General features: G+C 34.9%; 2 protein-coding genes across 2 annotated transcripts; one reads left to right on the forward strand and one right to left on the reverse strand.

Annotated features, from left to right (window-relative positions):
• Positions 1-3,045: 3,045 nt before the first annotated feature.
• LOC103445813 (uncharacterized) lies at positions 3,046-4,610 on the reverse strand. Its single transcript, XM_008384871.4, has 2 exons — positions 4,304-4,610; positions 3,046-3,758 (listed from the first exon to the last, which is right to left on the reverse strand). The coding sequence occupies exons 1-2, from the start codon at positions 4,526-4,528 to the stop codon at positions 3,225-3,227; spliced, it is 759 nt and encodes a 252-aa protein (XP_008383093.1). The 5' UTR covers positions 4,529-4,610; the 3' UTR covers positions 3,046-3,224.
• Positions 4,611-14,753: 10,143 nt separating this feature from the next.
• On the forward strand, positions 14,754-16,850 carry LOC103445814 (ubiquitin-NEDD8-like protein RUB2). The gene is made up of 3 exons (XM_008384872.4): positions 14,754-15,164; positions 16,166-16,425; positions 16,601-16,850. Exons 1-3 carry the CDS (start codon positions 15,072-15,074, stop codon positions 16,710-16,712), a joined length of 465 nt encoding a protein of 154 aa, XP_008383094.1. The 5' UTR covers positions 14,754-15,071; the 3' UTR covers positions 16,713-16,850.
• The last annotated feature ends 6,187 nt before the right edge of the window (positions 16,851-23,037 follow it).

Consider the following 23,037-nt stretch of genomic DNA (forward strand, 5'->3'; position numbering starts at 1 on the left):
CATAGAGTCAATTTCAACTAAAATAATAATTCAGGAAGTCAAACGACAGTTTATTCCTTACTTTAATTACATACACACCACCAGCATCAAATATCTCTCTATTATCTTTACAAAGAGCAATTTGTATTGTATGGATACACCATTACGATGGTATCTTGTGTTAATAATACATAATAAATTAACACATCTTTATAACATTGACATAAAACTCCACTGTAGCAGTGTGCTCTCGATGTGATGATGGAGAGAGAAAAAAACACTAGTACATTCCCTATTCATGTGATTTAATGCAAGGGATGGTCGATGTGTTGAAACATTTAAATGTTCAAAATACATGGATACAAGTCCCAATCTGAGATTAATGAGTTTCCTTAATTAGGCAGGTCCTCGCTACATTTTCATAGGTAATATAACTACACAAAAGTATATACTTATCTATGTACACTTTATGTGTGTGCTTGTATTATGATGACTTCATGTATACATACATGATACACACATACACATGTAGGCAACCGTTTAACCCGGCATGTTGCCAGTCCCCCGTGGTGTGTTGATGGTCGACAGCTCGTCTCTCGTCTACATACATGTAGATGGGAATTGATGAGGATTATTTGGATAAAATATACCAAGAGAGGACAGTCAGGAAGAGGAGGGTGTGTATTTAATAAGGCATGAATGCTAGCATGAGCATTTATAGGCCAAACATGAATTTGGAGAGATTTTTCAATGTGCCGGGAACACGGTCTAATACACTAAATGTCATAGCAAAAGTGATTGGATACTTGAAAAAGAAATTTCCGACAATTTGTATTATAACACTTGATGTATCGGGCCGTACTCCCAACACACTGAAAAATTTCTCCTGAATTTGTAGCTCATGATCCTCTTACCCCTTGATTAATTTTGGGAAGAGTTTTTACTGGTATTATTTCCTTTCTGAATTATAATCAAATTAAGAAGGGGCGCCATAGTAGGTGAGAAACCGATGATACTCTGCTTTCAAAACAAGACCAAAAAACATGTGTAGATATTGTGGTGCAAACCCTTGACGTCAAATTTTGGTTGCGAATTTGGTGATACGTGTTTAATTAGTTGAAATGGCCCGGGGACTTATTGTGATGATGGCAAACTCAACAAGGAACCTTAAAACTCATTAGATTCATTACAATTAGATGGAAAAAAATAAAACAAAAAACAAAATCATGGGTTTTATTTTGATGAAGAACACATATTTTGCCCCCACAAAGATAAGATTATGGTGAGTAAAATTAGTCTGAGTGTAAGAGGCTTGTAGCTTAAGTTATTATGACTGTTTATTTATACATTCGAGTAGTGGTGGAGTCTGAATTTTATGGTAATGGGGTCATATAATTTAGCAAAAAATATCATTGGATCATTTCGTCGAGCTTCTAGTGAGTACCTGCCGAGTTATGCTGCATTATGTCAATTTTTTAGAGGCCTATTGAGTGAAGGTTTTCATCAACATGAGAAATATGAGAAGAAAGACAAAGGTAAGAAAGAAGAAAATCTACAAGTAACAATACATGGGGTTGCACAAAAGAAGAAGCGGTTTGTAATTCAATGTTTTTGACTCCTTCTTTTTCAGTTTGTCGTAGTTATGTATAGGGTTCATACACAAATATACATATAAATATACTTGAAGTTATGAAGCTATTGGAGTCATGAGCAACCAATGACCCCATGTTTGCTCTGTCACCGCGTTCGAGGTTTTACACTCGAATCTCTCCTCCCCCAATATCGTTCAACCAAAAATAATCATCATGCTTGTTTTGCGATACATATTCGTGATCTATTACAGGGTTTAAAGAACCACCTGATTTCATTGCCGATGTTTTTGCCTAAGGACGGGTGTAATATTACTCAATATTTGATCTATCTATTTTAGTGTGGGGAACTATTTTTCATATATTATGCTGAAATCTCCCCAAAATTTTAACGAGACAACATTATCATACCATATTCTCTTGTATCAAAGAAGGACTTATGTAAAACAAGTTTGTCACCACCGTGACATTCTACCATTTTAGTTTAAAAATACAATCGCACGTGAAGTTTCTTTGCACAAAACCTTGCATTATTAGACCTGAAAACCACAATTGTGATAAACACGTTATAAAAAAGAAAAGAGTTTAAGGCTTTTGATTTGATCATATGGAAGTTGAAAACTACTACCAAATTTGGTAAATGGGACATTTGAAAAAACAGGGTAGATGGAAGTGAATAGTATTTTTCTTGGGGCAGTGGCAACTGTAAAGCATCCTCACTTAAGGTTCATTAAATCAGATTTTAATTATTCAAAACTTAAAGTGCATTTACTGCTGCCGATTATGACATTATGTGTCATAATAGAAGGAAAATGATCATCTTCGGATCCACTTTGTTGAGATTCCTAGGATCCCCACATCCTAACCGTTCATCGTACATCGTGTAATCAGTTTTCGTCAGATTATATTTGTGTTTAATTTTAAATAAAAAAAAGTCAAATGATTTAAGACAGCAAAATACACGATGAATGACTAAGATTTGGGGATCCCTAAGATCCCCACAAATGAATCCGGATGGGATCCAATTCCATAATAGAATAGGTGCTTGCAGACGTAGTTAAGTTGGCTAAAATATTGTACCCAACCCTCGGCACTTAATGTTAAATTTCTTTCTCAATTTAAATAAATTAGAATATCGCCCGAGAACATAACTTTGCTTTTCTTTGCCAACAGATATGCTAAAATATATTCAAGTTCTGAAAAATATGCTAGCATAAAACCTTCTTTTTGGCATACCATTGTGGTCCAACAGCCATGCATATATAGCATGCTGCCAATAACTTGCCACAAAAGCAACAACATTAATACAGAAACCAAATTTCATAAAACTTTTTGTACCTTAACACGGATTTAATATTAGCTTTGTACCCAAGTTAGTGTGCTCTTCTCGTTTTTATATGAATTTAATGTAAATTATTTGCGGTTTATCAAAAATAAAATCGATAATACACAAGCAAATCAAATTTGGGAAAAATAATGAAGGCATAAACTGATACGAGTCATGTAAATTATGCTAGAAAAAGCAACCAATCTTTTGAATGTACATATACTCTTCTATAGGGCTAACAGATCTAATTCTTCAAAGAAAAAAGACTAGTTGTAGAATATCATATACAAAAATCATATCAAGCACGATGAACAAGTCTTCTCTTCCTCTCAATTTGATCTGTTGAGATCGATCCGAGGTTTCTTCACCGTTGGCAGCGGAACAACCGAATTGCACCGAGGACATTTAGGGTTATTTCTCATGATCAGTACATAAGATAAGCAACCAGGGCACCCTGCTGCAAATGGTGATGCAAATTGCTTGTCCTCACTGTCCTCCTCCTGAGTTTCTTTGATGGGTGACGACGACGATGAGTAAGTTGGCGAAGATGACATCGATGACTTCAACATGGACGAAGACCGCCTCTTGATCGGCTCCTTCTCTGCTCTTTCGAGGGCGGATTTTACCTTGTCCAAAGTGCATAGGCTCTGGTAATTGCATGAGGGTGGTGGTGATGATGAAACTAACTTCAAATCAAGGTTAGTGCTGGTTTCATCAAAGAGATTTAGTGGGATTTTCGACGACGCCGATGGAGGGAAGTTCAAATCTTGCATCTTTGGAACTGTTCGATTGGTTTGGCTCTTTTGATCTGAGTTTGAATGTGAATTTTGGGCACTGCACCTTTGAAGATACACTTTCCCTGACTGCAAACAATCAATATACAAATATATTAAGTACACAAATAAATAACAATAAAAAGGTGAGTTGAATATGTACAATTAATCAATTTACTGATATAAAGACATAGCTTTTAAAGAATGTAAAATGGGATTAAAACTTGCAGAACATTGAAGAACATCACCAAATTAATTGATTAAGTACAGAAATATATCCTCATCCTATTAATTACACACCCTTTTGAATTTTTTTTTTTGTTGAAACAATATCAATAAATAATTACAAAAGATTGTAACGACTTTCTCAGCAACCAAACAGCCATTCCCAAATCCATGAATTAAGCAAAAGAAAACACATCACATACAGACAATATCAGTTAAATTCGTGAAAGAAACAGAATTGAAGGTCATGAAATCAGAATTCAAAGCAACCTAATCGAAAACAAGAACACAACGATACAAAACCACATCAAAATCAAGTTCCCAAGTTTTCCCCACCAAGAAATGCAAAAACACACTGTTTGATTGATTCTCGGTAAACAAACATGACCCAGATGAGAAAATCGACCAACCTTCAAGTCCAAGCGCTTTTCCCAGCCATTGGGGACCTGTAAGTCGAGGTCCAGTTCCTGGGAGTCGTTGGGAAGCTTGGAAGAAGACGACCCACTACCACCAAGCAAGTCTCTTGTAATCAGAGCCGTTGATTTCTCACCACTAGAATCACTCCCAACGCTCAGATGTTGGTCGTCGCTGTACCCACTAAGAACCCGAAACAGAGAGCTCACATCAGCAGCCATTACTGGGGCCTTACAGAGCTTCGTTTTGTGAGGGAGAGAGAGAGAGAAGGAGAGGGGGTCTTTGGGATTTTATAGAGTCCAACTGTATATGGTAGTAAATAAATATAGCCCGTTATGTAATATTTAAAAAATAAATTAGAAAATACATTTATGTTATTTATTGATTGCTAATTTTATTTGCTATTATTAATATTTGTTTGAATTTGAATTAAGCTAATAATAAATCTAATTGAATTTGATTAATGGGTTCATTTATTGTTTGGGATATTAATTGATGGGGTTGTGGAAGGGGTGGGAGGAGAATTCAAGGAAAGGAGGCACCTAAAGTAATGGTAGCATTAAATGCTTTTGGAATAGGCTCTCTTCTTTTTTTTTTCTTTTTTTTTAATTGAGAAATATTGAAAAGATTCCCTTAAAAGTGAAATTTTTACTTTATAGATTGACATTAATTTCAGTTTCAACAGTATAAAATATTTTTTTTTAAATGTAAGATGTTAGAGAGTCCATGAAGAGTTCTACATTTGAGAGAATCCCCTTAACATTTTTCTATTTTTTAAAGCCGGTTTGAGATTGCTTTTATATGAAGTATTTCTACTCATAAGCATTTGCAAGGGCATCTCCTATGGGAGATGCAAATGACCATTTTAAGGCATTTTACATCTTTTCTTTGTTAAAAAATTCTCTAATGGCAGAACGTAAATTAACTATCTTCGTCGGAAAATGTAAATAATAAATACTAAATTTGCATATTTTTTATGTATTCTTAAAAAAAAAAAAACACTTGAAAATGCATCATGATGAAGCATCTGATAAGTGCTATTTCGAAAAGCATTCTATGACCTAAAGTTGCTAAAAAAACGGAGGAGAGGATCGACTCGTTCAGTATAATTCCCTACTTCTAAATTTTTCTGTCCAACACCGGCCATGTAATCATTGACAACCGAGACATCAAAATTGATTTTGAGAGCACTGAATTTAGGAGCATTCCATCTAATAGTTGGGATGATTTAATCAATAGAATAATAGGAGTTCGTAGGCCTCGCATTTGCGACAAAGAACTCTTGCTAACGCTATCTGCACATTTCAGGACATTCATCGGGTGGCAGAGATCCCATCAAAACCTTTGTTAGCTAACTGTGATTAGTTAGAGAGAAAGCTTTGGGAGGGTGAGAAATCTTCATGTGTTCAACTTTCTTTTCGTGTTCTAAACACATTGTTTTTAAATTCCCCTCCCTCCAGTCCCTTCTATTTGAATGATCACGGTTAAATCACGTCAACATCTTGTATTAACTTATTTATAGTTTTTTTTTAGTACATCAATATTTTTAGGGGAGGGGGACTTCGGCTAAGCCACACAATATGCAACCTAATTTGGTATCGAATTCGTTATCCATGAAATTCGAACCTAAGATCTCTCACTTCCAAATGAAGAGGAATACCACGAGAGCGTAGTACTGAGTGGTGACTTATTTATAGTTAGTGAGGAGGAGAGGGAGGGGGAGAAGATCTAGAGGCGAGATATAATCCTATTCCCTATGCTTAGCTAGACCAAGTTTTTATGGATAATGATAGCTAGACCAAGTTTTTAGACCAAAATTGCAAACCATGTGATGCGTCACTAATAGAAAATAATCACGGTAATTAACAATTAAGTAATAATTCAATCACCAATAGCCATGCCATATAGTTTACAATATTTGATTTAAATAGATGGTTTCCCTACTATTATCCAATCTTTATAACTGAAACTTGTTATGATTTCATAATTTATATCTTATTAATTAACAAACTATGGCTCTAACCACATGAGTTAATCCACAACAATTGAAATTATATAAGATCAAAGTAAATGGTAGAACCTTTATAAGACTTTCATAATGCACTCATAGTGCCACGATAAGATTACAGGGTCACAATTTGACTTGGCACAATAAGATATCGAATTCACTATGTTATCCTCATCATTTGTGTAGCACAAAACTGAGTCCGTCTTAAACTAATAGAGCTTTTACTTACTTTCAATTACCCAAAATCAATGTGAGACTTAATTTGTTAGCATTGGTTGTTAGTAAACGTATGAGATATGACATGAATGAGAGTGATAATTGTTCCTTGAAATCTGTTTTTTAGAAATAAAATATTTAAGTAAAGAGACATACTACTAGATCAAAAGTAAGTTTGTCTTTTGCAATCATGTCAAGATTTGTGGTTGTGCGTGTCTTTGATGTATTGTTGATTTTTTTAGTGAAATGATAACGGTTTTATTGGAACGTTAGTAAAAAGTAAAAATTTCAAAGAAGGCATACTGAATTAAATTTGAGGGTCACTCAAACAAACAAAAAAAAGCCAAAGCAAAAAAAATTGGTGAATTAGCCAATCTAATAGCCCAATATTGGCGAATATGTGGGTGTAACAAGCAACAAAACAACTCACCTCACACTTTAGAGCCAAAAGAACATTAATTAAAAAATAATAATCCATATTCTAGAAATTAGAAAATATTTAAAAGAGTAAAAGTAGTAAAAAGTAGCACATAGATTGATATGAAAGAGGTTGTTATGTGCTATAATTGTTACAAATTTACAACGAAACAGAAAGAATTATTTGACCACTTAAACTTAGATGATGATAAAGAAATTAAATGAGTTTTAGCTTTTTTTTCTTAAAAAGGGATCAATTGGTTGCCAACACACAAACGACAATCCACTTTTTTTAAGGTTGGAAAAACTCACATATACATTTCAGCCTTCATTGACCATCATCGTGTGAAATATGGGTCTGAAACGCGTCCTAACCACTAGGCCATTCTGTAGGGCGTAGTGGTTAAATGAATTTTAGTTGGTGTGCATGAATATACATAAGGGGAAATATTTGTGCTCACCGTATTTGGTATTCATCACCCAATTGATTTGTCGTTAGATAAGTTTAACTCTCAAACTCATATAGCAGTAGTTAATGATACAATGAGTATTACCATTACTTAAGGGTTGTAAGCAAAAATACACTCTATATAATTAAAAAATTGCTTAGCAGCAAAGTAGCTGGCATCAAAGACTAAGGTTCATTTCATAGTGTATTATTCTTTTAATTTTTGGTCTAATTGTATTCAATGATTAATAAGTTACATACCAGAATATGTCGTATGCAGCATTGCATTTTGACATTTGTGTTTATAGTACGAGAAGTTGACTCTTTTAAAGTGAGACACTTCACAGATTCTTTGCAACCTCATGTTTTTTCACAATATTTTATAATATTGACACGAAAATTGACGTTAAACTGTAATGTGACAGAGTCTATAAAGAATTTCATTTTTGAAAGAGTCTCCTTAACATTTCTCTTATATTATTATTGTTCTTTTGGGCATAGAAGTCGCACAAGTAAAGCATGTAGTTTTCGATGTCAACATTTAATAAGGGGGAAGCCTCTTTAGATGACCAAACCATGACAAACTTAACAGCAATGGGATGGCAATTTTATCCGCGACATTCAATAGTCAAATTCGATGCCTTCTCTGAAAATATATAGGGTGTGCTATCCACACACCCCTTTTCACTTCTCACACACCCTTGTTAATTTCTATCCGTTAGATCTTCTTCATTTCATCTGATCCGACGGCCGAAAATTAAAAGGGTGTGTGAGAAGTAAAAATGGGTGTGTGGATATCACACCCCAAATATATTTGCTATTTTCAGAAACTCTGGCTCCCCCTTTGTTTTCATAATTAGTTCAATTGGGAGTTTGATCAATAATCTATCTTAACATCAACGGGATGGCAATTTTATCCGCGACATTCGATCTACGCATTTGCTTGTCTGTTTGAGAAAATTTGGATATGGGGATAGTTATGGAAAAACTGAAAATTTTCAAAGCAGTTTTGAAAAAAGATCGAGTATTTATCATAAAATTAATTGACAATATAAAGAGCTCAATTACTTATAATCACATGTAAGGTTCATTCTTTCTCAGATGCAGGAATAATACTCTAAACATGTTCCCTTACGTGTGACAAATTTTTAAGCATAGTACGTGAACAACATGTTTGGTGAAATGGAGCACAGGTGGTACTTGATCTTCACACATGGAACAATCTACTTTGATACCATAAAAAAGTTTAAGTTCAACCATAAAACCAATTGGTAAAATGAAAAGTACTCTAACACAGTTATTTATAAACACATGTAAAAGTGTCTTATTTCCCGACGTAGAATTCATTACTCTAAACAAGTTTTGAATATGTTTATACGATCCCGCTCTATACTTTCTGATCCAACTTTTTTATTTTGTACGTGGACATTTTATGGTTAGATTTTTTTTTATAATACTTTTTCTTCTAATCCCTAGTTTTTTATGTTGCTTGACATGATTTGATCAAACCAAATTTCATTCATTTTTGTTTTCCGAATTTTTACAATAATATGATTTTTTTATTTATTGGTGAAATAGACACGTTATCCAATGTAGAGACCATTACACGGCATATATGATTAGAGAAATGCTAATGAGACTCCTTCAATGCCAAACTCTTTATGGACTCTTTGTTACCTCAAAGTTTAATATTAGCTTTTGTGCTAACATTATAAAATATTATATGAAATATGATTATTTGCAGTACGCGATGGTTAAAGTCTTTTACCCCAAGAAAAATTTGTGCTTAATGTTGTGGACAATTTTTGGCTATGAAATGGATATGACACATTCGAGATCCCAATTTGAACTGTTGCCATTCCAACATGAACGCGACTAGACCTATAAATGGGTCAGGTTTATTGGATTTGGATTGGGTTCAACCCGACCCGTTAAGTTAACCGGTCACCCAAACTCAACCCGTTAAGCTAACGCGTCACCCGTTAACAATTATTATTATTATTTTTTTTGCATAAAGTTTAGTTTTTGTTATTAAGACTTTACTAAGATTACTAAAATATCCTTAACTAACGGGTGCTAACGGGTTGACCCAAAGTGATCCGTTATTTAACGGGTTCACCCGTTAACGACCCGACCCGTTAAGTATCCACCCAAATACAAGTATTAACGGGTTGGGTCCAAAATGCCAGGCCTAAACGCGACTTCAATAGTTGATAAACTATCGCGCTTGAAGCAATTAATAACTTGGTCCAATGTCTCTCAGTTTTCGCTTACGAAAGGAGCTCAAGAATTCAAATTCTATAGACAACAATTGTTGGTAGTGGGGAGTTGTGGTCTTAAGATCGACTCACTCGAATGCAATGATGATATTTATTCTATATATAAAGCCAATGAAAATTGAAATAGTGATTTTGGTGTCATCAAGCTTCAACAAAAATATTTGGACAAAAATGCCTCCAAGTCAAAAAAACTTCAAAGGCATCCCAAAATAATGCATCAAATGAGGTAGGGGCATTTTCGTCATTTTAATGCCAGTTATAAAAAAGGTATTTCGCACGCAGATAATAATGTGATTAAATTAATTGTCAAATGATTTTTTTTTAACAAACAATATTATCTACACTAAGGAGGAGGGGAGGTGGGCTTAACCTCACAATGGGCTAATAATAATATGATTCAATCAGTTGTGTATTAAATATTGTTTTCTCTATTTTTAAACACGTTCAAAACATCTTAAGAGGCGTGTAATGCCGGTTATAAAAAAAGTATTTCGCATGCGGATAATAATGTGATTAAATTAGTTGTCAAATGATTTTTTTTTTTAACAAACGATATTATCCACACTAAGGGGAAGGGGGTGAGCTTAGCCTCACAATGGATTAGCAATAATGTGATTCAATCAATTGTTTATTAAATATTATTTTCTCTATTCTTAATGTAAATTCTATAGAGACTTATTTTATTATGTGAATTCAGCTGCTTTAATTGGTTTATGAGGGGTTTCTTCTAGCATGATCTAAGATTACTCATTTACTTCAAATATTTGACTTTCCTTTTGTCAATTTACGCATATAAATACATTTAAAACGTGTAGCACGCCGTGATTCAAAAAATGTATTCTGCACACCCGTGAACGCGTGCATGAAGGCTAGTAAATTTACAGTGAGTTTGACACAAAAGCATGACTTATTATAGATTGTTCTAAATGAATTAACAGCTTACTGCATCAGTAGTTTTTGTAAATATCTTAATTACTTGGGAAAAAGGAAAACGAAATTCGTGAAGAGCACGAATTAATAGTGCTTCATTACTCATATTCATGTGTGTTCCTCCGTAGACACGTCATCGACTTTAGTTTAGTTTACGTTTGCTGTTTGCACAGCCTAGAGCAAGCTTTGGATCACTTCAGTGATATATGGTGGCCTCGTTTTTTGCGGTGGTTTTATGTGGGGGTCACGGTGTTAAAGAATTTGTCACGTTTATGTCTTTTTCGACAAATATGGTCCGAGACCATCTTGGTTCTAATGGTCATTTGGGGTCCGCGCGTAAGGGTGTAAATTTATTTGTATTTTGTGCGAATTATCTTTAGATCAAGAGCGGTAGGTCTCGGGTTCGAGATTTGGGAGCAACCTCTCCATAAATGGGGGTAAGGCTAGCCGACATTCACCTCTCCCAGACCCTGCGTAAAGCGGAAGCCTTGTGCACTGGGTACGACCTTTTTTTATCTTTAGATCAAGAAATTGATCAATGATGAATATATACACCTCTGGCACCTGTTATACTTGTTGTTTGTGGTAATGAAGTTGAAAATTAGAGTATGCATAACGAACAAACTAACAAACCGAAGAACAAATAGATTATAAATGAATATATGTTTATTAACGGAAATTGTAATGTTAGGGATACTAAATTTTATAAACTAAATGATGACATGAAAGTTGATAATTGAATTATCACTTAAATGTTGATTAACTCGTTTATTTCTTATTGGTGACATATTATTTAGTTTGCAATATAGTGCACAAATTAAGTCTTCCACTATCCTAATGAAAAAACAAAAGGTTTATCATGACGGTTACAAACTAGAGAACTACAGTGTATTGAATTGTATTATACGAGTTACAAGGCATCTTATCTTAATTGTAGAGAAAATGAAAGCAAACAATGCAAGAAATAATTAACTTAACCGACAAAAGAAAATCAATAAAATAACAATAATACTAGAACTAATTTTCCAACAAAAGAAACACTTTATCGCTTCTGTTAAGAAATACGATTCGTGTGTATTTGCACAGAGAGTCTATTTGTTTTGTCAGGCACTGATTATGCTATGAGATTTGACTTTTCTTTTATATATCGATGGAAAAATAAAATCTATTTGTTTTTGTTGGGCACTGAAATGAATAATTAGGAATTTAGGTGCGGTTATTGAAGGCAAATGGAATCAAATCATTTTCCTTAGGTAATTATAATTCCAGTTTCTTTTGACCTCACAATCTTTATCTCGTAATCAGTTTTGAAGGTGCATGACATGTGAGCATCAACAAAAGAAAACAAGAATTATGACAAATAATATTTATAAATAAAAATAACAGAAATTGAGAAAGTTTAACTAGTGTTGTCTTGTCACTCATGCAGACAAATGACAACCATTTATTAATGGGTAAGTGACGTATTGAATCTTAATTGTTCGTTTAAGTGTACGATTGATGTTTATTTCACTACGTACGTTGATAATTAATTGAGGTTTACGTGAAGACGGTGATTACCAAAACCCTAAACAAGATTGTCCAAGAATAGGTAAAATGAAAAAAAAATTATTTCTTCTCGCACAAGAAAAAGTAAATTCATTATTCCTTGTGGCCGTACGAGTGCTCGATCACGAAGCTTCTGAGTTAGGGCTTCGCGGTGGTTGATCACGACGTTAATTAAAGTTGTAAAGATTAGTTGGTTGATAATTTAGAGGCTTGTGATATAATTAGGAGTTAAGTGTGATTAGCTACAAGATTGATTGTTCCGTTAAATGCATTTTGGTTTATTTAATGAGTTAGGAGAGAGATTCAAAGAATAGAGAGACAGGGAGCATGCAAACGATGATAACATTGAATGCCATGAAATATTGGTAGATATATATTCGTGAGTTAAAATCATCTGCACCCATAATTTTTTTATGGCTTTTCTATGTTCTATTTATTTGAGTGACACGTGTCATTTTAACTTAATTTAGTTTTTAATTTTTCTTATCGAGGAAATAAGTTAGAGAGTTAACTATTAAGTGAGGTTCAAATCAATGGCCAGATGTCAACAAATAAGTGAGGTCTTAGGTTCAATTTTCGAAATTTGAACCATATTGTTACTAGCCCATTGTGAGGATTAGCCAAATCTCTTTCCCTTAGTGTAGATAATATTATTTGTTAAAATATTTAGGGTGTAGATGTCAATGAAAACCTCCTAATAGCTAGTTGCTAGGTAGGTGCTTGTGGAGGTAATTTTGCATGAAGTTTGTTTTAAGTTATAAGAAGAGATCCTCTCCAGATCTCTCCCACCCAATCCACCAAATCCATTAATCCGGACTATTGAAATTTGATCCAACATTTACAAACAGGGGGTTCCTTTAAAAATTATAAAAATTGTAGCCGTTAGATCAAATTTCAATGATTCGGATTAATGGATTGGGTGGCTTTGGTGGGAGAGATCCGAAGAGGATCTCTTCATATATTCTAAATACATGATACTTTTGGTAATTTTAGAAAGTTTTATATTAATTTGATAAGTTAAGCATCATTCCAAGTAAGTATTTGGCGTATGAGAAGTGATTTTTGCACTCTTTTTATTTTCTCATACCCTCCTCTTATTTATGGCTATTGAATTGAATAAATCAAACAGATATCAATGGCAATGATTGAACATGAGTATGTAAAAGGTTAAAAAAACGTGTGAAAATTACTTTCCTTGGCGTATTAGACTTGACATTCTTCCCACCAAGTTTAATCTGGCTAGATTAATGGATATTATGTGTGTGATGAGTTCGATACCTAGGATTTCGACTATCACCACACTCATCATCTTGTATCCATTTAAAGCTAAAACCTATGGTTTCTTTATATAGATTGTCAAGCTTTGAACGGACATGATATATGGTAACAAACAAAGAAACCACACTGCAGTAATGAGCATTGCGTGGACAAGTACACGACTGAATTGAAAGCTTGAGCTTCGTATTTTCATAACCTAAAAGAAAAGGAAAAATACAAGGGAGCGCATTTATCGTTGTCTATGTATTTAAGCAAAGGAAGGTACAAGTATTAAATATGAATTGAGAAATGTTAAAGAGACTATCTCAAAAGTAGGGGCTATCTATGGATTTCTTACCACCTTACAGTTTAACGTCAATTTCCGTAACAATATTAAAATATTGTGCGAAAAACATGAGATGACTGAGAGTACACCAAAAGTTTTACTTTTGAGAAAGTCTGTTTAACCTTTCTTATATGAATTTCAATGCTATAAAAAAAAAAAAAAAAGTGAAATGCCAAATTGCTGAGTTTGTTTATAGAATGGGAAAATAGGAATAGGAGGACTTTTGGTTTGACAACTAATCCAGCCTAAAAACTTGGGCCTCTTTTGGCTAGAAAATTTGGGCTAGTGTACACCAAAATTGGGTATTTACACCCACGCATTTGATAAGTACACCCAACACCAAAAGAAGTTCTAAAAGTTTCAATTTAGGATGGTAATGAATACGTACTTCTCTTATTCACTAGAAAAAATGCATGTGGTAAATTTTCAATTTTGTTAATCTTAATTAGCTTTTGCGACATTTTTCTAAAACTTAATATTTCAAAAATTATGATTTAAGACATAAATAACACATGAGATAGTGATGTCGTAAGAGAAAGAGAATCTTGTGGTCGGACACTTAGAGCAACTCCAGCGGATGCTGGTTGCTCGGGCGACAGGGGAGGAGAAAGGGCCTGAGGGCCGGTGGGAGCAGCTCCAGCGGGGAAGGGCCCGAGTGAGGATGGGAGCCTGAGCGAAGGGGGGGTGGGGAGTCGACGGGCCTGTGGCCCGAGGGCTTTGCAATATTTTATGTTTTTTGTGTCAGAGAGAGAGAGAGAGAGAGTGTGTTTTTTGTGTTAGAGAGAGAGAGGATTTTTTATTATTTAAACAAACAAAAAAAACTATTATTTTAATTGCTTATTGCCAGGAGGGAGGGTTCCAAGGGTGGAGATGTAAATGGCAATTACTGTTCATTAATGGTAGTTACTATTCATTTAAGGCAGTTACTGTTTAATATGGTGGATTGAATAATGTATTGCCAGGGGGAAGGGCTCCATGGGTGGAATTGCTCTTATAGAGCAACAAACACAATCAAACATTAGGATGACATAAGTTTCTGGTGGATAAACCTTTTCACGTCAACCCACTGCGCCGCGGATTCAGACTATCTCTCACTCTTATAGTGTAGTTCAAAGTAGTAATATCGTTTGGAGAACCACGTTGATTTTCCTATACAATAATTCAGGCACTAAAATGATGGAATGGAAAGTTGGGGAACCAAATTGATAATCGAGAAATACTTCGGGGGCATCGGTGGAGAAAAAGGAAGAATTTTTTATCAAGTAAATACAAAATCTTCTCTCTCAGAGGAGACCCAAAACCAGAGAGAGAAAAAATGCAGATTTTCGTGAAGACCCTAACCGGAAAGACCATCACTTTGGAGGTCGAGAGCAGCGACACCGTCGACAATGTCAAAGCCAAGATCCAGGTACTATTTCTCTCTCCCGCTCTCTCGCTCTTTAGTTTAATTGTAGATTTTCAGCTTATTTATTTGTTTTATTAGTACGAAAATCTGTAATTTATGGAAAATTTGTGTAAAGTATAATTATGGCTGTATTTTCTATAAAAATTAGGTATCTGTTGAATCGATGGGGTTTTTGATAATCTTTAATTAGTGTTTTGTGTACAGCATAAGAGCATCAATTTGATTGGGAGATGATGGTCTGTTTAGTGTTTAAATACTTTTGGTTGCAGAGAGAAAAGGGAAATTTTGATTCTGAATGTTGTGATTTTGGTTTTTGATCAACACTTTTGGTGCGTTTGGACGGGAGACTTTAAAGTTCCATGGAATTTAAGACAATCTGTCAGGAATGAACTACGAAAATTAGATAAGCGGGATTTGAAAATGAGTAGGTGCAATATATCCTTTGTTTAGTGTCCATTTGTTGTGTTTTAGTAATAGCTTTGTAGTTTTGCAGTGCTTGATTTTCATTGGCAGTGTTCTTGTAGTGCATTTTAATACTCGAGTCTAAAGTTTCTTTGTACTTTATAGTCCCTCATCCAAATTAGCATTAGCACGTAATGATTTTCCTTGGTGTATGTTATTACCAGGTGGTATAATTTTTATTGATGCGATTAGAGGAGTTTAGTGATAGATATAGTTGTGGATAGAAAATATGCAATAAGAAAGGATCAAGATAAGCAGATCTAGGACTCGATATGTGGAATGTAATCATAGAAAAGCGGGAGCCTTGTGCACTGGGTACGACCTTCACCTCTCCCAGACCCTGCGTAAAGCGGGAGCCTTGTGCACTGGGTACGAGCTTTTTTTATTTATCGAAAAAAAAAACTATACATCATGAAAAGCTCCACAAAGTTTACATGTAGGCTTTTGTTTGCAATTATTTTTACCTTCCATGCTTCGAGGGGAGTATTTGTTGCAGTTGCTGTTATGGGATGTCATGGTTACTCATACATAATTGTTTTCAGGATAAAGAAGGCATCCCTCCTGATCAACAGAGATTGATTTTTGCTGGTAAGCAATTGGAAGATGGCCGAACTCTTGCGGATTATAACATCCAAAAGGAGTCAACACTTCACCTGGTTTTGAGGCTGAGGGGAGGAACTATGATTAAGGTGAAGACTCTGACTGGAAAAGAAATTGAGATCGATATTGAACCAACTGATACCATTGACCGGATCAAGGAAAGGGTTGAGGAGAAAGAGGGAATTCCCCCTGTGCAACAAAGGTACTTTTTATTTTTCCGGGCTGTGCTAACTTTTAACTGCTAATAAGTTGAACACTTCACTCAAAGTAATTTCTAATGGTTAACCGGTATTCTAGCTCCGGGTTCCTGGCCAATTTCGAGTAATTATTGTGTGTTGCCGTTTCATTTACGTGCGTGGATTTACAATTGATTGCAGGCTTATTTATGCTGGCAAGCAGCTTGGAGATGACAGAACAGCTAAAGACTACAACATTGAGGGTGGTTCTGTGCTTCACCTGGTGCTTGCACTTAGGGGTGGCAGTCATTGACAGAAGGCACAAAAGGCGCTATGGTTTCGAATCGGAGGCCCTAAAAATTTATATGTGAAAAATGAAGCCAAACCTATGTGAAGCCTCCAAACAGTCAATTTCATGTTCCATTTGTAAAAAATAAGCATTTTTCATCAATGTGTTTGTGCCTCTAGGAGGGTTTTGTTCTACAATAGAGAGCGAGAGTAGGCTTGATAACTTGACTAAAACAATCTTAATGTAGGTTATCTAAATAGTCATTTCATACTAACGTTACAAATGACTTGGGGTGTATTCAGAAAAGAAAATTTAATTTAAACCTTTTAGAACCTAAATAGTCATTTCATACTAGAGTAAAAGTAAATTAGAAGCCAATAATCACAATTTTTTAGAGCAGGATTAATGCCCCGTTTGTTTGATATTGGTTTTTTTCGTCAAAAACAGCTCTACTTTAAAGTTAAGCAATAAATAAGTGTTTGATAAAAATAAAATATTCTGTTTATTTTAAAAGTAATAGCGACGACAACTTTATAAAAAACGGAGTTTAATCTTTAATGAATATTTTCATTTCATGTAATACTCTCATTAGTTTTAAAAAATAATATTACTGATCTTCCTACACACATTTTATTCCTTAGAGAACAAACTGACCACCATCACCTAGCACTACAAACACTAACTTTACACTACTATTGCCATTACCACTATCATTGTTGCCACCACCACCACCACAACCGTCGTTGTTGCTCCTACCATCATTGTCACCTTTGCACCCCAACCATCACAACCCACTATTGGCATCACCACCATACGCCGACCACTATCATTGCTCGTACCACCACCGCCACCATCGTCGCGGTCAACGCTCCAATTACCATGTCTATTCTTGTCATTATATACAATTTTATCATTTTTACATTAAAATTTACCAAGCGCATTTACACTACTTTTCATACTCAAAGCGTTTTAAAAATATAATTAATTAAACGTTCAACTGCTTTATTTTATAATTAATTATTCCTAAAGTACAATAAAAACAATTAAAATAACACAACAATCCAAAGCTGATTCTATTTCAACTAAATTTCGGAAACCCATGCTCTCAATAAAATAGTGAGGAATTACATTAGGCCATGCGGCACATTCTGCGCACAGAGAATAAAGAGGCCCACGTACCATGCTGCCCCATTTGAACTTATATTTTTCAACAATAATGTATTATTTCGGGTGAAAACAAGTAATTGTTCTCATATTCTTTAACATATATTGGCAAGTGGTCAATTACCAATAGTCTTTAAAAGGTATTGAGTTTTTACATGAATGTGTAAGTTTAAATTTTGTCGATAAAAATATATCGTTTGACAAAATTTTTTTTTTTAACATATATATATTATTAGTTTTTTTTTCTTTGACACAAGAAATAAAATAATGCGCTTTGAAAGAAAATATAATACAAAATTAAGTAAAAGTCTTGGCGGAATAAGAATAACCCAATGTCATAGATTTGATAAATATTTGTAGGAGCATTACCAAAGGCTCAAACCTGGTACTAAATTACTAATCAATACAATGTACCTACTTTATAGTTTTTTTAATTTTTAATTTTTTTTATATGTCAATGTACCTACTTTATTGTTTGGGTAAACTGTCGGTTTACCCCCTGAACTTTCACCTCACTTTCGATTTCCCCCCTGAACTTTTCTATTGGAAAATTAAGGACTCAAACTAATTTTTTTAGCCAATTTGCCCCCTACCGTTAGTTTTTCATATATTCCATCCATATTTCCGTTAAGTGAGACCATGTGCATAACATGTGAGGATAGTTAAGTCATTTCAATTTAAAAATGATTAAAAACTGAAAATAAATAATAATAATAATTTTCCCTCTATTTTTTCCCGCTAATTCCTATCCTCAATTTTAATTTTCCCTCTCATTCCTATGCATGAGAAATAACATATGGTGTTATTGTCTTCATAAGTAGCTAAGTTAATCTTTTTTTTGAAGCATGTACTACCATTTTTATTTTCTCTAACAAATTAATAATTTGACAAATGCTTATGGTGTTATTGTCTCCAAAGCAGTGCATTAATATAAGAAACATGTCCATAAAAAAGACTAGGGTTTCTTATATTAATGCACTGCTTTGGAGACAATAGCACCATTAGCATTTGTCAAATTATTAATTTGTTAGAGAAAATAAAAATGGTAGACAATAACACCATATGTCATTTCTCATGCATAGGAATGAGAGGGAAAAATAAAATCGAGGATAGGAATTAGCGGGAAAAAATAGAGGGAAAGTTTTGCTTTTTTTATTATTTTTAGTTTTTTAATCATTTTTAAGAGTGAAATAACTTAACTACCCTCACATGTTGTGCACATGGTCTCACTTAACGGAAATATGGATGGAATATATGAAAAACTAACGGTAGGGGGCAAATTGGCTAAAAAAATTAGTTTGAGTCCTTAATTTTCCAATGGAAAAGTTCCGGGGGGAAATCGAAAGTGAGGTGAAAGTTCAGGGGGTAAACCGACAGTCTACTCTTATTGTTTTTATAAGTCAACTCCTACTTTGTACCAAACGTTCATGCGGTACGGATTACTCAGACCTTTTAACAGTTAAATATTTTTATATTTTAAAATAAGAAAAATTTAACAAAAAGTTTTTCATATTGTTCATTTTAACAAAAAATCATATTTTTTACATTAAAAAAATCAATCATAGTACTATTCACTTTACCCTTTATTTTATCATTATCGTTAAAACTCAAAATTTTTAAATCATTTTTTATTAGTTTTCCTTTAAATTAAAGATTTAATGATTAAAAAATTTAGAATACCGATTCCCCGGAATATTAAAAAAGAGTCCCTACTTTATACTTCACAACTTATCAAAAAAGCAGTTCACAATAAAAAAAGGAGTGTGATATCCACACATCCTATTTTACTTCTCACACACCTTTTTAATTTTCGACCGTCGGATCAAATGAATTGAAGAAGATCAACGGACAGAAATTATCAAGGGGTGTGAGAAAAGTAAAATGGGGTGTGTGGATAGCACACCCCTAAAAAAATATGGGTAATGCTAGAAATAAAATTTGGAGATTTAGTTTTAAAAACTAAAGAACAAGGAAGTTGATAATTGGTTTATTACTTAAACGTTGATAAACATGTTTATTCCTATTGATGACATATTATTTAGTTTACAAATTTAGCCTCCAAATTTAGTCTCTTTAATATTATTAAAAATATATACCTACAGTATAAAATTCATTTTTTAAATGATTAAATTAAGCATCTGGGCACATTAGAGTGAGGAGTGTGCATTTCTTTTCGTTTCTTCACGTTTTTTTGGCTATGAAATGCATTAACATGTTGCTCAAAACATTATTGTTATTGATAATATGAGATGACGCATCCATTTTTAATATACAATTGTCAATAGACATCCGTACAAAAAAAATAAAAATAAATTCATACTTGTAAGAATATGAGTATGTAAGTGATTGTTATAGCTGGTTGTTTCAAATTGATGCAGAAAAGTCTTATGAAAATAAGATTACTTTATCCTAATTTACATGAAATTAGGAATCGTAATTTGATAAAGAGACTATTTTGTTAAAGAGACTATTTTGATAAAGGGACTATTTTGTTAAAGAGACTATTTTGTTGTTAATGACTATTTTGTTGTTATAGCTGGTTATTTCTTTTCGTTTCTTCACTGGTTTTTACCACTTATAATTTGATAAAGAGACTATTTTGTTGTTCTATGTGAATTCTAATAGGAGAATCGTAAAGATTGTTTGCCATTATAAATAATGGTCACTGCTTTCAAAGAAAAATAGCTCATTATTGGACTTCAACTTGTTATAAATCGAACATATTATTTCTGCAAGAGACGAGAAGCTTGTTTATACCATACTTAGGGTCTTCGTATTTAGACCTCGTATAAATACTCGGGGGATTTAAATGTAATTATGTAATAAAGGAATGGGCAAATATGTAATAAGTGAGGAGCCCTTATTCTATAAAAGGACCCCGCACCCTCATAATTAAGGAGAGCCTCACATCCCTTCTCATATTCAGAGAAGCTCATCCTCACATAAGGAAGCTCTCTCTCCCTCTCAATCCTATCAGAGAAATACAATATCAGTGTGGACGTAGCCCAAACATTGAGGTGAACCACGATACATCTTGTGTTATTTACATTTCTTGCAGATTCACGGTCGGATTTACGTTGTTCTAAGACCTCCGATTTTATGCATCAACATTTGATGCCATCTGTGGGAATCGACACAAAAAACTATGTCGGTTCTCTTTCATTTTTTCATCAAATCTCACACTATCCACCGTGAATCAGCAGAAACACCAAACCAAAATCCCAGTCCCATCTCTCTCTCTCTAGAAACCCAGAAATGGCTCTCCAATGGAGCAGAGATTAGCGAACACATCGCATCTCACGCTGAACCATAAGAAGTTCATCGAGACCGCTCTACTCGCCGACCTCCGAGCCGACGACCGCTGACCCTTTGACTGCCGTAACCTCACCATCAAATTCGGCAAAGAAGAGGGCTCGGCAGAGGTCCAGCTAGGCCAAACTCATGTAATGGCCATCATCACTGCCCAGCTTGTCCAGCCCTACCGCGACAGGCCCAATGACGGCATTCTCTCCATCTTCACTGAGTTCTCCTCAATGGCCGACCCTTCATTCGAGCCAGGCTACCCCGACGAGTCTGCAATCAAGCTCGGATACGATTTTGAGAGTCGATTTGTCGATCACGAGTATGCAATTCTCTATGCGGGGGCAATCAAACGACACAAAGACAGAGCTCGACTAGTCGACAATGGCGGTGACTCGCGCCTTCTGGGATCTTCCGAGTCGGTCCAGTGAATCGACCCTAGGTTTAGCACGCCTGAGAAATCGTAGAAATGGAGTCCTGCGCCAGATTCAGATTCTACAACTGCAACATCACTGACTTAAGCTATGACCCAATACCGTAGTAGAGGGTTTCATCAGCGAGCTCTTGCTTGGAGAATAGACGAGCCGTGGAAGGGAAGCTGTCCGATAGGAGAAGCGAGAGGATGACGGAAAATATCTCCAGATCATTGTCTATGAAAACCAGGTTCGGGTTGTCGGTGGAGCGGTTCGATAGGGCTGTTAAGAGAGAGTCGGGTCCGCCTGCTGGATCATTTTTAACGTCGTTTCGAAGTACTTGCCGTCGACGTTGAGCTTGATGCGGTCGTCGATTTAGGGCCCAGAGGATCTTCAAGTACGCCGATTGCAGAGGGCTGTGAAGGAGAATGATATAGTTTATCTCATGAGGGTTCTTTCCCCTGGTTCCTTACCACCTCTTTTGGCATTTTCCATGGTGAAGCCTTTGGCAATGAGCGAGGTCCTGGATGTGAGCAAAGAGAAGACGTTTGCCAGTCTTGTTCCAGACAGTAGCGTGAGATGCTCTTTCCAAGTGCACTGATGTATCTTCTCAATGACCAAAATACTGATGATGACAGCTAATAGCTACCGGCCTTCGTGGCCCATCATCTCAAGATGGGGGAAAGCAAAAGCAAAGCAGAAAACAAAAGGTCGCAGCAACAACCAGGCTGAAAGCAAAAGCAAAGCAGAAAACGAAAGCAAAAGCAACGCAGAAAACGAAAGCAAAAGCAAAAGCAAAAGTAAAAAAAATAAAAAGGGGACTCCCATTATTCCCTTGTCTGTCATTTGCCAAAAGAAAGAAAAATAAAGAGAAAGGAAAAGGTAAAACATTCAGTAGGCACAATACGCACATGGAAAAAGATCTGCAACAACCCAGTATATAGTAAGTGCAGTATGCACTAACGATCTGCAACTGTCGAACCTTTTGTGTTAAAACTTTTATTTTGAATGATGTAATATATTTTTCTTATCTTTCGCAAATATCTGTATAAACCCCCCCATCAGAGGGTAAAACAAAAAAAAAAAAAAAACACTGCAAGCCTAAAATAATGGGCTGCAATACTATAGGGAGGGCGAAGGCCCATATGCCCAAAAGAGCCAGGCCCTCTATTATAACCAACCAGGTGATCAAAAGTACGTCCAGTACTCCAAAAATATTCAGTAACCTGCTGCTATTATCACCAACCAGGTGATCAAAAGTACGCTCAGTACTCTAAAATTATTCGGCAACCTGCCGCCATTATCACCAACCAAGTGATCAAAAGTACTCCCAAGTACTCCAAAATTATTCGGCAGCCTGTCGCTATTATCACCAACCAGATGATCAAAAGTACGTCCAGTACTCTAAAATTATACATGAGCATCACTCATGTCAATCATACATAAACATTCATGAGCATCACTCATGTCAA

Source organism: Malus domestica, chromosome 10, assembly GCF_042453785.1.
Source record: "Malus domestica chromosome 10, GDT2T_hap1".
NCBI lineage: Eukaryota > Viridiplantae > Streptophyta > Magnoliopsida > Rosales > Rosaceae > Malus > Malus domestica.

What these genes read in the sequence shown, in the direction of transcription:
- LOC103445813 (XM_008384871.4), bottom strand. Translation starts at nt 4,528, where the DNA reads ATGGCTGCTGATGTGAGCTCTCTGTTTCGGGTTCTTAGTGGGTACAGC. An exon ending in AAAAGCGCTTGGACTTGAAG is followed by an intron (nt 3,759 to 4,303) that starts GTTGGTCGATTT and finishes GATTGTTTGCAG; the next exon opens with TCAGGGAAAGTGTATCTTCA.
- LOC103445814 (XM_008384872.4), top strand. Translation starts at nt 15,072, where the DNA reads ATGCAGATTTTCGTGAAGACCCTAACCGGAAAGACCATCACTTTGGAG. An exon ending in ATGTCAAAGCCAAGATCCAG is followed by an intron (nt 15,165 to 16,165) that starts GTACTATTTCTC and finishes AATTGTTTTCAG; the next exon opens with GATAAAGAAGGCATCCCTCC. An exon ending in ATTCCCCCTGTGCAACAAAG is followed by an intron (nt 16,426 to 16,600) that starts GTACTTTTTATT and finishes AATTGATTGCAG; the next exon opens with GCTTATTTATGCTGGCAAGC.